This window comes from Lytechinus pictus, chromosome 3 (assembly GCF_037042905.1).
Source record: "Lytechinus pictus isolate F3 Inbred chromosome 3, Lp3.0, whole genome shotgun sequence".
NCBI lineage: Eukaryota > Metazoa > Echinodermata > Echinoidea > Temnopleuroida > Toxopneustidae > Lytechinus > Lytechinus pictus.
The window spans coordinates 32,375,034-32,389,785 of NC_087247.1; the positions used below are offsets into that span (position 1 = coordinate 32,375,034).

General features: G+C 34.9%; 1 protein-coding gene across 1 annotated transcript; it reads left to right on the forward strand.

Annotated features, from left to right (window-relative positions):
• The first annotated feature begins 1,251 nt into the window (after positions 1-1,251).
• Positions 1,252-13,414, forward strand: LOC129255688 (uncharacterized). Its single transcript, XM_064095959.1, has 20 exons — positions 1,252-1,353; positions 2,516-2,593; positions 3,015-3,095; positions 3,531-3,635; positions 4,421-4,592; positions 5,211-5,282; positions 5,640-5,789; positions 6,161-6,239; positions 6,407-6,576; positions 7,074-7,230; positions 7,844-7,964; positions 8,253-8,405; positions 8,687-8,974; positions 9,204-9,254; positions 9,569-9,640; positions 10,041-10,091; positions 10,318-10,392; positions 10,717-11,718; positions 11,901-11,999; positions 12,390-13,414. Exons 1-20 carry the CDS (start codon positions 1,252-1,254, stop codon positions 12,477-12,479), a joined length of 3,168 nt encoding a protein of 1,055 aa, XP_063952029.1. The 3' UTR covers positions 12,480-13,414.
• The last annotated feature ends 1,338 nt before the right edge of the window (positions 13,415-14,752 follow it).

The following is a 14,752-nucleotide window of genomic DNA, read 5'->3' on the forward strand; positions in this document are numbered from 1 at the left end:
ATGATTTTTGTTAAGGTGTTTGCAAGTACGGCGAGTTGGAACACAGGCTGTGATATTGGTGGGACTGACAGGTAAAAGAGGAGAATGACAGAGGGAGCATAGAAAATAGATTTTAAAAATTCATTAAAGTGAGCTGTATTATTTTAACACAATGTGGCAAATTCCAAGTCGTTCCGATGTACGTTGTCTATAGCGCCCTCTTTGGACGACTTCGGAGATTTGACAACTTTTTCCTTTTGTTCGTTTGTTTTAATTTTATAATAATTATAATAATACTTCTCTTATATTGCGCAGAATAAACTGAAAGTTTCTCTACGCGCTTTACAATAAAGGATACAAAATACACATCTGCAAACAAAGAAAATAGACTTGTGAATTACAAAATAACTTAATATTTAAACTTACAATTATTACCTATAAAATAATTACCTATACTACACCTAGTTATGAGTTTCGGAAAAGATGGGTTTTGAGTAAGGACTTGAAAGTTGAATAAGTGGATGCCTGTCTGATATGTCTGGGTAATTTGTTCCAAAGGGTTGGTCCAGCTACAGCAAATGATCTGCTACCATAAAAGCTTGTGTGGGTTTTGGAAATTTGAAGAAGTACTTGTTTGCTTGATCGAAGGTTACGGGGTGGGTAATAATCATTTAGTAAATTGGACAAGTATGATGGAGATAAGCCATGCTGAGCTTTAAAAACTAAACGAATCTTAATTGTGATGCGCTTTTCAACAGAAAGCCAATGTAATTTCTTCAGGGTACTGGTAATGCTGTGTTGTCTAGGAGTACGAGTTTAATACTAGCCTAGCTGCAATATTCTGCAGCATCTGTATACGGTGTATTTTAAGTAGTATTATCAAATGAAAGTCTGTGTTAAATTCGATACACTGTTCATTTTGACTACGTGGAATTTGTGCAGTGCCCTTGTAAAGTTTTACAAGTTTCTTTTGGAACCCAATTAAGATTCGAATAGCTCCTCTCAAAAGAATGACCATGATAGTGGCCACCGCCCACAATTATCTCTATGCCACCGACCCACTTACACTTTTTTCATGCAAGCGCATGCATTGTTACGTCACTCCCCTCTGCGCGCATACGTCATCCGCTCACTGTTTTATGATTGTCAACGCGTTGCTACCAGCTAATCACAATTTTTTAAGCTTATCATCGATCGGAACAAACTTTTAGTTCAGCATGTAAATTCGCTAGAAAATCAAGTGAATAAAGCTGATTTACCGGAAGATCGACTATGGAACTTGAAAAATTCTTCGTGCTGGTTTTGGCCTGCATTTTGCTCGTTTCGGGCAATGCCGATGCCAAATTCAAACGCGGGGAAATCTCTACGGAACAAGTGAGTTACAAAAGAAAGAGATGGGGGTGATTAGGGAAAGAGAAGGGGGGGGGTAGATTGGGCCTGGCCTCTGAATGAGAAGATGGGTTTTATAGTGTCGGGACAACAAAAAATCCTGCTCTGGTTGAATTAAAACAAATTATGAAAAAAATATGGTAATAATTTCATTGTGTTGTCCAACATTGACTATAAACAAATTAATGAGAAAAATAATGTTTGTAAAGATTAATTCTTGAAATTGCCCACTCTTGTCCGGATTTTTCCGATTTACAACCTGTCCCGATTTGCAACGACTAAATGGGCGTATAAGAAGATCATCTTCTGAAGATGTAACTCCTGTGTTTGCCAAAGAGTAAAAAAACATACTAATAATTTGCAGATAGTTTCGTTTTCTACTAAAAAAGATGTCATCCTTTTAATTTAAAACTTCACGACACTCTTAGTCAATGGACTGAACTGAGTATTTTCTCACTGAAAATGTCACCAGGAATACCTGCATGGCCTTAATAATAAAGAGCCAGGAATGCACAATTCATTTTTGTTTTTTAATTATTATTCTCTAATGATTTTCAGCAAAAGTATTGAAACATTATAAACCATATTTAAGAATGCAATTACATACATACTGATAAGTTTTAGACCCTACTCCGTATATTATAAACTGTTTTGCAAGAAAACGCAAGAAAAGGGCAATTCATACTTGCATGTCTTTCGAAACATATATAGTTCCGGATAATACTTCACGTATATAATTAAAAACAGTGTTGGAAATCAGGCCTACGTCGAAATAAAAAAAAAAAAAAATCCAGGAGAATAAACCCTCGTAATAATTTCAATGAATAAATAATATTTCATTTACCTACATTGTAAAAACGCTATTTGAAGTGTTGAATACGTTGTTGAAGCCCGTCACTCTGATAATTTTTTTAATTTGAAAGATTTTGTGTAAAAGAAATTTCAGACAATAGAGTGCATGATGGTCTTTCACAACGTGCTTAAAAATGTTCACATAATTTTTACATGTAGTCTTTAAACATGTTGAAAATAGTAGATATTTTAACATTTCCCGAAGAAATTTCTCTTCTGCATTAAATTTTATGCGCTCTTAAAATAATGCTAGATCTCCCCCTCCCCTCTCTCTCTTTCTCTTTCTCTCTTCCAGGATATTGTCTTTTTGGATCACTTTTACTTCCAAAACACCGAAGACAACATTCTGAAGTATACTATAACCTACCCAGCTGTAAGTAATCCCCTTTAGATAGAGTATACTGGATTGAAACAAATCTTAATTTTAGATTGAACACACTAAAGATTGGTCAGGTTTCAAAGTTATAACAGATTGAATGAATTTTGTTGGACACTGTATTTGAAGTTCAAACTTAAATATAATATTTTTCGTTTTGGTATAGAATTGCAATATCTGCCAGTTTTAACATACGGCTTTGAGTTGATGATTGATGTTAAATTATTTTTTTTTGTTATTATTGTGGTCATTTGACTATTGTTATAGATGTTACTTGTGTGTGCTACAGGACTGGTTAATCAACAATTTGAGATCGGCCGAGGAATGGTAAAATTGCACGCATGCTTCTATTGTATATCAGTTTTTATTATTCATTGTGTTAACATTTTATATGAAAATAAAAACCTTGTTTTAAAAGGACCAATGCTGCTATCGACTTGTCATATTCGATGAAAGCTATGGACAGTGGGGAAGCATACGACCGAACGAAAATAGACTGGTAATCAAACATTTTTTTTGATTGATTTTATATTCAATCTTAGTACAATATAAAAAGTTACTAATGCAGTTATGATCCGAAGTTATTCGTTTGCATTTATTGTATCTTTTTTTCTTTTCTTCCCTCTATAAGATGATCAATGAGAGTCAGTGGTGATCTGCTATTTTTTTAAATCAAAATATGACATTTTGATACCATTCTTTTTATCCTGAAAACAGTCACAGAATGTCTAAGCTGTAAAAAAAAATATCGAATTTTAAAACGGAGAAACCATGAAAATAATCATGGTTATTTAGACTTAATAAAAAAAAAATAAAACTTCCCCTAAAAAAAAAATAAATAAGCGTGTCACAATATACCGATTAAGTTAAAGTTAAAATGTCTTCTAGCATCTTCAACGTAATATTGGCTAATATTTCTTTTCTTCTCTGATAGACCTGTCGGGGAAAGATTGATCGGGTTAAAGATCTTGATTTTAAAATCAAATTGACTGGCCTTGATCCTGTTTGTCACGTGACTACTGATGACAATGGTTTCAAAGTGAGTATACGGCGTTACACTGTCAATATTTGAGTAAATTTCACTGGGCAACATAATTATATTCAGTAAAAATTTGCCCATCATGGTCAAGATCATCTAACCAATTTGTGGAAATGCTGCCTAACTGTTCCTTGTAAACTTTAGCAGTTCTGGCGTATATTAATTGATATTTGGCAAAATTGATATTTACAGAATTTATTGTAAATTCTCTTTAGGGTAGGCCTACATAAGCCTTTATCATTCTGTCATTGTATTATTATATTATTGTTATTATATTATTTTTATCATTATTTTTGTTAGTATCAGTTTTTATATTGGTAATAATATTATGGTAATGATATAATACTAACTCATCATCCTTTTTAAATCAATTTATAGAGACATAAACTTAAACATAAACATAAATAAACTGAGAACAACAGAATTTCCTTCCAAATTTTCATTAGATTGTAATTTTCAGTGGTGGATCGAAAGGGGGGGGGGGGGCACGGGCCGATTGTAGATACACCGTTCTTATTCAAATTTGCACCCCTTTTTTGCTTGTTGGTCAAATTTTCCGCTGATGAAATGACAGATGACAAACTTTTTTTTTTGCTTGTCAAATTTTCCTCGGACGAAGTGACTTTCAATTTAGGGCCGGTGAAAACCTTTTTTTTTTTCCTTTTTGGTTTTATACTTGTCAGATTTTCATCTAGGAAAAATCCTGGATCCGCCCCTAGTTATTTTATCCTTACTTTCGATACTTTCCTAATTTGATATATCATCTTGTTTTTTTTCTTATCCAGTGGCTGGTTTGTCAAGGTACCATCGACTTCGAATCCCGACAGCGCCCACAGTACTATTTCGTTCACCTGACTAATTGCCGATCCAACCGGAAAGGGTTGAGGAATGTCTCGTTTTCTTTGCACATGACAAATGGAAACAATCGTCTCAAAGAATTCGCTGAAAATCAGAAATGTAAGATTTTGCATAATTTATTTATTTTATATAGTTGTCCTTAGAATATGTGTATATATAATGATGATTATGATAATTATACAGCCCATAAAAGATCTTTAAAAATTCAGTAATCATAACATAAAAAAAAAACAGAGGTCTAATTTGGGATATAGATTCAAGAAATTATCTTTATTTAAAGGATACAGAATATAACATAAAAAATCATAAAATATTACCAAATAAACGTATTGATAAGTGTATTATATTGATGGATGGATAGATTGACTGATTGAAAGAGTATATAAGAATGAATGGATGAGTGAGGGGGAAGACGGTAATTGAGTGAGCGAATGGAGTATGTATTAATTGAGTTTGTGATTGACTAATTGAGAATGTCAGCAAACGATTATTAATCGCCTATTTTTTTATTGATTGAATAAACGAACAAATGAGTGTAGCTAGTGATTCATTGGATGTGATCATTTGATTTATCGTTGATTGATTGCTTGCGATTCAATTACATGTATAATATAGGCAATATAACTTTACATGTTTTTAACGAAGTAAAAATTACATTGATGTTCTCTTTATTTTCAAACAAAATGTATGAAAAATGATTTTTTACCACCCTTTTAGTCATGATGGAGACTGACTTGGCCTTCTTTCTTGGATACGTGGTGATGACTATCGTGGCTACTCGATTCAGATGTAAGTCTAACTGATTTTCAATTCGTTATTAAATATAATCGGTCTTTCGAAAAATAAATTCATCTCGTATAAGCTTTAATTGTTTTTTTTTTCTTTTGCTGAACCTTGAAGGTTTGGTGGACATCTTTTTTTAATTTGAAAGTTTTATAGTTGTTATAGTTTCTATAGTTGTAATAGGCATTTAGTTATTTTGCCTTCATTCTATTATCTTTTTCTCACTTTTTTTTCTCTTTTACATATTCCTTATTTTTTTCTTAAATGACATTTGATTTTGGTCATATGATTCTTTATAGCTATCAAATCGCTTTATGTTTAACATTTTATTTATGAAAAAATGTGACATCATTCTTATTCTAGACGTCTTGTCGCTGAGGAAACTGCTGCACCTAACCTATCGGTTATTCTATAGCAGTCTGTTCTTCAAGACAGTGTGTCTTCTACTCCTAAACATCGATTTATCAAGGTTTGCCCGGACCGGACTTGAAATGACTAAGATGCAAGACGCTGGTAAATTAAAGTTTATTTCATTTATGAAAATATTTTCAATGATAAACTTTTCGATTAGCAATATTCCAGCAACAAAACATTTTATTGAAATAATTATAATATATGTACTTTCTTGAAATGAACTATAAACACATAAAACATAATGATAAAAAAGTGTAATAAACTGTTGCATCAGTATTAATAGTGATAACAATATAATCATCATTTATACAGCGCACTTTCCATCTTAACAAAATAAGATTGGTGTCTTGACTCTGTGACGAGGTCGACAAGCAGACTGAAAAGTATCGGGTAGATCAAGTTCTACTAAATACAGCAGTGTAGTCTGATATGATAAGTATATATGTCTCATTTCTGTTATTTTTTTTCAGCTGAGGTATTCTCGTGGCTGTCTACGGTTTTCTTTGTGTGTGTTCTGCTGCTTGTGTCAAAGGGGTTCTCTATCACCAGGTAAGTACTACCTCACACAATGCCGAAACTAATAGACGTGAATTAAGGTTATATTATAAGGTGATAATGATGATGATGATGATAATAATGATAATAATGATGATTTCCAAGACAATGATGATGATGATAATAAAGCATGAATATGATTTCACGATTCCTCTATACAGAGCTCAGATAAGCCTTCCTGGAACAGTGAAGACGATATGTTTTGGTTTCATCTACTTGACCTTCTACACCATCGTCTTCTTGGACCAACGTGTGCTCCTGGACCCCCAAGACATCATTGTTAGTATGACGTCACTATCAGCAAGCGGTTTGATTGGCCTAAAGTTTACTGGTAAGAAATGTTGATTGATATCAAGATTGATTAAAGTCCTGAAATAAATGGTATGGTTTCATGAAATGGTTCGCACTTGTAACTGAATCAACTCTATATGGGTTATATTAGTAAGTTACTTGAAAAGTGTTTGATTTGATTGGCTGAAAAGCACTGGTCTCTTCCTTTTTATATGGGGGGGGGGGGGGCAAGTGTCACGAAATGACACATTGATAATGTTGACAACATTTTATGAAAACGTGGCCATATGAGATGAGTTATTTCATAATTCATAGTTTCCTTCTACAGATTAAGCCAAGTGGACCAAACCGCACAAAAATTAACAATGGGAATATATCAGGAATAGTTTTTTTTTCACTAGATATCTGATAAGTAAGTCTAAGGAGTCTCTAAGCGCTTTATGGTACATTATTACCCGCTTCTATTATTTACTAGTATGAAAATTACAACAGGTTGTGTTCGCCCCCCTCCCCCTCTCTCTCTCTCTGTATTATCAGGTGCTATCATTTTCGTATACGGCTGTTTCGTGACGATCAAGAACCACCCAAGAAAGGTGCCCTTCTATTTACCATTCACTATCTTCTTTAGTGTTTGGTTTGTAGCTGAGCCTACCTATCGACTTCTATCCTTGTACGTCTACCCAGTTCTGAAAAGGTATTACATAATTTTTATTTTTATCTATCACTTTGAATAATTATATAGAATATGTATCACATAAATATATCAAAAGGAATGTAATCTTCTTAAAAACTCTTAAGTTATTAGCGATCTTCTGTTTTCATTAGAAACTGATCGATTGAAAACCTAAACCATACCCCTTTTTTAAATGACTTTTTGCACACACAAAATAAAACAGATTAACTTAATAGTAAAATTATATACCAATTTTGTAAGCACACGGGGAACTATCCTGAATATTGACCTGTTTTGAAGAACTTAATTCCTATACATGTAAATGGAAAGTTTATGCCTAGGTTATATTCTTTCCAATAAAATAGTACTATTGGAAGCAGGTGTGGAAACCGAATTGTGATATGTCAGGTAATGCTCGGGGATCTTCCATTCTGTCACTCATTGAACTTTATTTTAAAAAAGATATTCCAAGCTATGTGCTTCAACAGTTCAACCATTTTTTTAAATTCACATACAGTGATAAAACGCAATTACCCAAGCATGCAACTGCTTGACCGAAAAATCAATATGTTACAAATAATTCATGTTAATCACAATTGGAACTGAATTAAATCTCATCTCCTTTTCATTACAGTCCTAATATCTGGAATGGGATCGACCTGGCTTTGTGTTTTACTGGACATGCCCATTTCCTGTACATAACGCGACCGGACCGTCTTAATAAACGGTTCCCTTTCCATCTGCGAGCAGGCAAGGTATGAAGACTGATGCATTTTTCCCCTGATATTCCCATAACATCAAGTATCTACGAATCTTAAACTGATGTATTCTGTTTACATGCATTCCTAGTTCTACATACCTTTGTCAAGGCATATATCAACCTATATTGAATATATATGTTGAACACTTGAAGAGAAATCTTGAGAAAATTATTAATACTTTTCTGTTGAAATAAAAGTAAAGAATAAACCAAAGCGTAATGATAAAATATACATATCTAGGCCTATATATTAGCATGTTTTTTTTTTTTTTTTAATTTATAGGTTTCATTCCGTGATATCGATGAGGACGTAGAAGATCGTTATATTCCATCGAAGGACTTCTATTCCATTTTCCAAACTGGAAAGAAATCGGATATCAGAACTGGAACGACATTGACTATCCCCGAAGGACCCCAGCACTTCCAAACACCAGTGGTGGGTCTTTGATTGGTTTAGATTCTAATATACTTTTATAATCATTATCAAGGAAGATAACATGAATGACAACAAAAATAACATGAAATGAAATCAACTATTTTTCATGTTCATGTGGACAACATCTCAATATTAAGAAATTAATCTTTGCATTGGAACATGACATGCCTTTTAACGATAAACGGAATTGACTTTTTTATGTATAAAATTTTGACGAGGAGTCAGAGCTCCTTTAAATACAAATGAAAGTGATTTTCTTTATTGTTTTCTTCTTAATTTAGTTGCCTTTCAACGCACCATCGGAAGAGTGCCGGGCTGTCCTTTCTCGACCATCCTTACCGGAAATACCAACCGTGTCTGCTACTGTTGACCTATCATATCGAACACCGACACCGGTTATACCAACGGTATCTGGTACTGTCCAGAAACAGACACCTGCAACGTCCTCGGTATTTGTTTCCATGCCTTCTGTAGTGGCTAGGCAGTCGATGAAGATCACTCCTGCTGGGTCACCAAGCGGTCAGAAACAATTTTCGATGGATGACGGCGCGGCAGTTGAGATCTCCACGGTAAGTTGTAAGATATTGTTGAATAAAGATATGTAAATAAGAACTACTTGCGTGCCCAACAATCTTTCATACGTGTATTGTTTGATTGTTAATAACTTATTCATCAACATCAGTTGCAATTGGGTTCAACTCTTTCAGCCGAAGATGGAGTTGTGTTTGAATCAATGGAATAGTTATAACATGCCTGGATGAGTGAAGAATTATTTATTTTCCCTCTCATTTTTAATAGGCTTCTGTTCCCAAGGGAGGATTCTCTATATTCTTCGTCCAGAACCAACCGGTGAGTACCATTAGATTTTTGGAGAATAAATAATTTCAAATAAAGTAAACGGGGTTTTTTTTTGGGTGTGCATTAATTACTATTTCATTATTTTTTTGGGGGGGTCGTGTGTGTGTGATTTAAAGTTTGCTAGAAAAATAGTTTAGTTCTACAAATAAATGTTTCACCTGTGTATCAAATAAAACACATATGAAATAACTAGATTGTGTCCAAAAACAGTACATGCATTGTGAATTTATGAGAACTTCCATCACATCAGCAATCAAACTTCAGAGCTATCTAATAAAGATGTTAACGTCGTGTACTTCTTACAGGACACCGGCACATCTACTGTATCTGATTACATCAATACAGAAGACAGAGATACTTTGGATCGTGAAGAGAAGGTATTGATCGTAACATGTATTTTACTTTAATCATCATATTCGATGCCAAAAACAAAGTGTTGATTGTATGTGTAGTGAAAATTTGACTTATCGGTAATAATATCAATACTATAGTGGGTCATCACACCGAACATATCTGTCAGATACAATACTGTCATGGCATTCAAAAATGATATCAGTTTACCTCACCTTGGTCGAGTGTGGCATGTAAGATGACAACTAATTCTTTATAGGAAATTGGAATAAATCGTTAAATGCGTTGATATGTGATAAACCATTTAAGAATTACTGCAACAAAACACCGTTTTAGCTCGAGGAATATCTTTACACTTCCAAAGTGATTGATATAAGTTTTATGAGGTTAAAAGTCAACTTTTACTTTATGTTCTTTATCTCAAAGCTTGCTGCTCCAAAAGGAGGGTATTCTATCTTCTTTGTGAACAAGCAACCGGTATGTATCTCAAAATGAATAATCAAAGTTAGTATGAGAAGGATTTGGAATCTCGATAATTTAAACGATTATCACAGTTTAAAAAAAGTTTAATTAGCTCATTTGTAGCTTATACTAAACTATGTGATTTCTACCTTAACAGGAAATACTTCCCATAAATAATTTTGTTTTCCCTTTTGAATTGATGTTGTAATGTAATATACTTTACTTGGTTTTATTTTATCAGGAAACCCTGACTTCGCCCAAGAATTCTGGCATGGATGTGAAAGATCAGACGCAGAAGCACACCTCTGTGAATAAGGTACATAACCAATATTGCAAATTGAATACGACATCAATATATTTTTAAGTTTCCCCGCGTTTCCTTGAATTTATTTGAGCTGATGTACCAAGATTATGTTTTGTCTGCACAGTTTTCAGTTTTAGTTTTGTAAATGAGAAGTAGCAGTATCTCCTCCGTTACTGTCCATTTTTCAATCATAATTTAGGGGCTTTTGCATGGTTGAGTTCAATTGCTTTACCAGTAATGTAATTTTGCATAAACGTACAGGATATTCAAAACAACAATGAGAGACATGAATTTAACATTAACATCTTATGGTATTCAATTGGTTTCTTGTATTAGGAACAACCCAGTCGTAACAATGACTACAGCTTCCTGCCAAAGATCACACCATCCATCGAATCCACTGTGTCATTTTCTCCGAAGACTTCCAAAGGATCCGGATCTGATGTCCAACTGACCCATCTTCCTCTGGAGATCCTGCCAGCGACATGCAAACCCAATCAAGAGCCTTTGAAGACCAAGGCTCCTTGGGACTCTGTATCTGATGAGAAGGTGCATGAAACCAGAGTTGCTGAGAATCTGAAACAGATCGTTATCAGACCAGCAGATGACTCTAACCTGGACAAAGACATTGATGAATCCCGATGTTACACAGAGAGCATAAGCCAGGTCAACGGCGTAGCTTCTAAAGCGAGGATCATTAATGTTCTTCCGGCTAAAGAACCTACCTTGCAGATAATGACCCCTGAAGAATCCGAATCCGATACTGATTTGCCCGACATCCAAAGCCAAAATAACGGCGGCAATCCCAACGTGAGGTTCATCAGTGTTAAACCACTGAATGAGCCTTACCTAAAGATCACTTCTACCAGGGAATCCAGATCTGTCGTGAAGTCTATCAAGAACGAGGGTTCGACTGAGACATCGGGCAAGGCACGCTTGATCACCATGAGACCAACCAGCGAGCCTCTTCAAAACATTGCCAATGTGGTTTCTGCTGCTCGGATCAAGAAAGTCCTCGATGATACTACCGACGCCGCTCCCAAGCCATCTTCTTGGGAAACGACTGATGTGCTCGAGATCAAGAACACTGGACCTCTTGGTGATCCATTGAAGCGTCATTTTCCGGTCCCTCGTCCCAAGATCCAGAACTGGACCACCGAGCCCCTAAAGCAGCCAAATGACCTTCTCATCAACGTCGGCCAAGGAGATGTATCTGAGAATAATCTCTTCGATCCAGATCATGGACGTCCATCTTGTCCAAAAGAGCCAGATAATGATGCTTCAAGATCTGAAGACATCGTCACTGCTCCTGCTGTTAATGGAGGGGATTTTTCAAAGGTGATACGATATCCTTTTAAAAACTTACTTTCAATACTACCATTGATTAAAAAAATATATATTTACTGGCTTAAACGATAACACTTACTTTTGTTTTATTAATGTAAAAATGATATTATATGCTTGAGAGTTGTTAAGGAATCTCGGAACTTAACTTTTTTTTCTTTTAACTCTCTATATAGCCTTCCAAAAAGACCCGGAAGGAGCCTTCACAGAGACGATTTCCAAAATCAACCAACCTGGGAATGACTCCGGACACCTCTTCTGATAACCAACATATGGTAATTAAACAATCTGACTCTAATTTAGGGTGATTTCATTTTAATTTCTTTCTATACTCGTATGTTCTGACTCCAAACGGTACATTTCATTACCTGTTTAAATTGCAAGTGGAATTATACCGAAAATAATTTAATCGATAGATGTCATTAAAACCTTAACTCCACAAGGGTTTTAAATACTGATGAACATACAATGTTAATGATAAATAGATAATACATCATGACATGTCGATCTTTCATGCATTTAATGCATGAACCACGCAAAATCATATATAAATAAATACCATATATACCATTTTCTCTTTTAATCATTTATCATCTCCTTTCACTACAATTTCGATTTATTTTTATTTTGTTGTATTACTTTTCATCTTTTTTTCCTTTTCTTAGGCAATGGATCCGACGACAAAGAAGAAGAAGCTCAAACGATTCCTAAAGCTCGCACGCAGGCACAAGAACAAGCCTGCGAAGGCGGAATAGGAACAAATCGCTTCAACTAATAACGACCTTAAAAACAAACCGGATACTTTTGGGCCATAAACAAACCTTCAGCTGACTTGAAATAGTCTTCAATAAGAAACAACTGGATAATTGGATCATGAAACAAACCTGCCAAAATAGAATATTGACTGGAACTAATTGCTTCAACCATGCGATAAAGACTGAAAAACAAACCGGATACTTTTGGGCCATAAACAAACTTTCAATGGACTTCACATATACTTCAATAGGAAACAACGGGATACTTGGATCATGAAACAAACCTGCAATAAGTTAGAATATTGTTTGTTGTTACATTTATATCAAGCTTTAGACGGAAATTGAAATCAATATTGAAATTCGAAGACGCCTTAGTAACGGATATATATTATGCAAGCTATTTTGTACAAAAAAAATCTAAATATGCACTAGATGGTAGATATATCGTCACCGTTAACTTAAGCAAATAAGAGGCATTACTTTTATTTAATAAAAACTGTTCTGAGTTCTGAAATCGTGTTTATAATTTTTTTTCTCCGAAAGATGCATTAAATGACATATATAGAGAACTTAATCATCAATGCATTATTTTGAAGACATTGTATTTCGTAGAGCTCATTGCCAAAGAAGATTTTTCGACAGTTGAATACAGCAACTTGTGCTTTCGTGCCACTGCACTTTGAAAAAAAAATTGTCATCTTATTGTAATTTTTTCTTAAACGTGATGGACACGGATTTGAAATTTTCAACGATATATCTGCCCAGCATATCGATTCAGTATTGAAGTACTTGAATAAAAAAAATAAACGCAGTGTATACCTGAAATAACGAAATATTTATTTTCTGAAATAATCCACACCTCATTTGAAATACACACTTAAAAAAACTACGTTACTATGTAGATTCAAACTTGTGAAAATATGCACCAACTACGCATAAAAATAGAAATAAATAATAATAATAATAATAATATCATAATAATATTATTATAAAAAGAAATACTATGTAACTTTGTTAGTCTAGCTCTCAATAAAAATATGAAAAATAATCCTTGTTACAGCCGGGTTTTTTCTCGAGATATTCGCAGTATGCTCGTAATGCGAACCAGTGTGTGTACAGTGACTGATACAAGTGAGGGAGGGGCACATCCGACCCGTTCACTTCCCCCACCACCCCCCTTCCCCATGAGAGCCGTAAAGCATATATATTGAGGTATAAAAAAGTAAAGCAACCAAGTAAGGCCCCAGGACCAGACCAAATCCATCCACGTTTCCTCAAGGAATTAGCTGGTGTACTTTGCTTACCTATTTCCATTCTGTTTCAGAAAAGTGTAGGACAAGGAGTTTTGCCTGAAGATTGGAAGAGTGCTAATGTGACCCCGGTATTTAAAAAGGGTAGCAAATCAGAAGGTAGAAACTACAGGCCTGTAAGTCTGACATGTGTTATTTGTAAGTTACTTGAAAGCTTGGTAAGGACACAACTTATTCGTCATCTCCAGGAGAATGACCGGCTCTCTGTTCATCAGCTTGGTTTTATTGCTGGACGTTCTTGTACTACACAGTTTTTAGAAGTCCTGGATGAGTGGACCCGCATTTTGGATGATGGCGGTAGTGTAGATGTAGTGTTCATGGATTTTATGAAAGCCTTTGACACTGTTCCCCATCACAGACTTCTTAGTAAACTACAAGCTCTTGGAGTCAAATTTAAAATATATGCATGGATTAGTGACTTTCTGCTTGGTAGACGTCAAAGGGTCGTTGTCAGTGGTCAACACTCCCACTGGTCAAAAGTTTGCAGTGGAATACCCCAGGGTAGTGTTCTCGGCCCCATTTGATTTTAATTTATGTAAATGATCTCCCAGATTCAGTGCAGACTTCTGCCAAGCTGTTTGCTGACGATACTAAGTTGTATGTTCGTTCTGATGTTCCAGGGGCCACCGATAAATTGCAAGATGATTTGACTGAGCTTGAGGACTGGGCTGAGAAGTGGCAGCTACGTTTTCACCCAGATTAATGTACTGATATGAAGATTGGAAGAAGTAGGTCTGGCTCTGAGTATCATATGACCAAATGTTCGCAATCGGTTGTTCTACGTGAATGCGAGAGTGAGAGATATTTAGGAGTTCAGGTAGACTCACGTTTTTCTTTCAAGGAGCACATTTCTAAAGTGGTGTCAGAGTCTAATAGACTGCTTGGTATTATAAGAAGAACTTTTGTACATTTGGATAAGACCTCTATTAAGCTTTTGTTTAAGGGTATTATTCGCCCGATCTT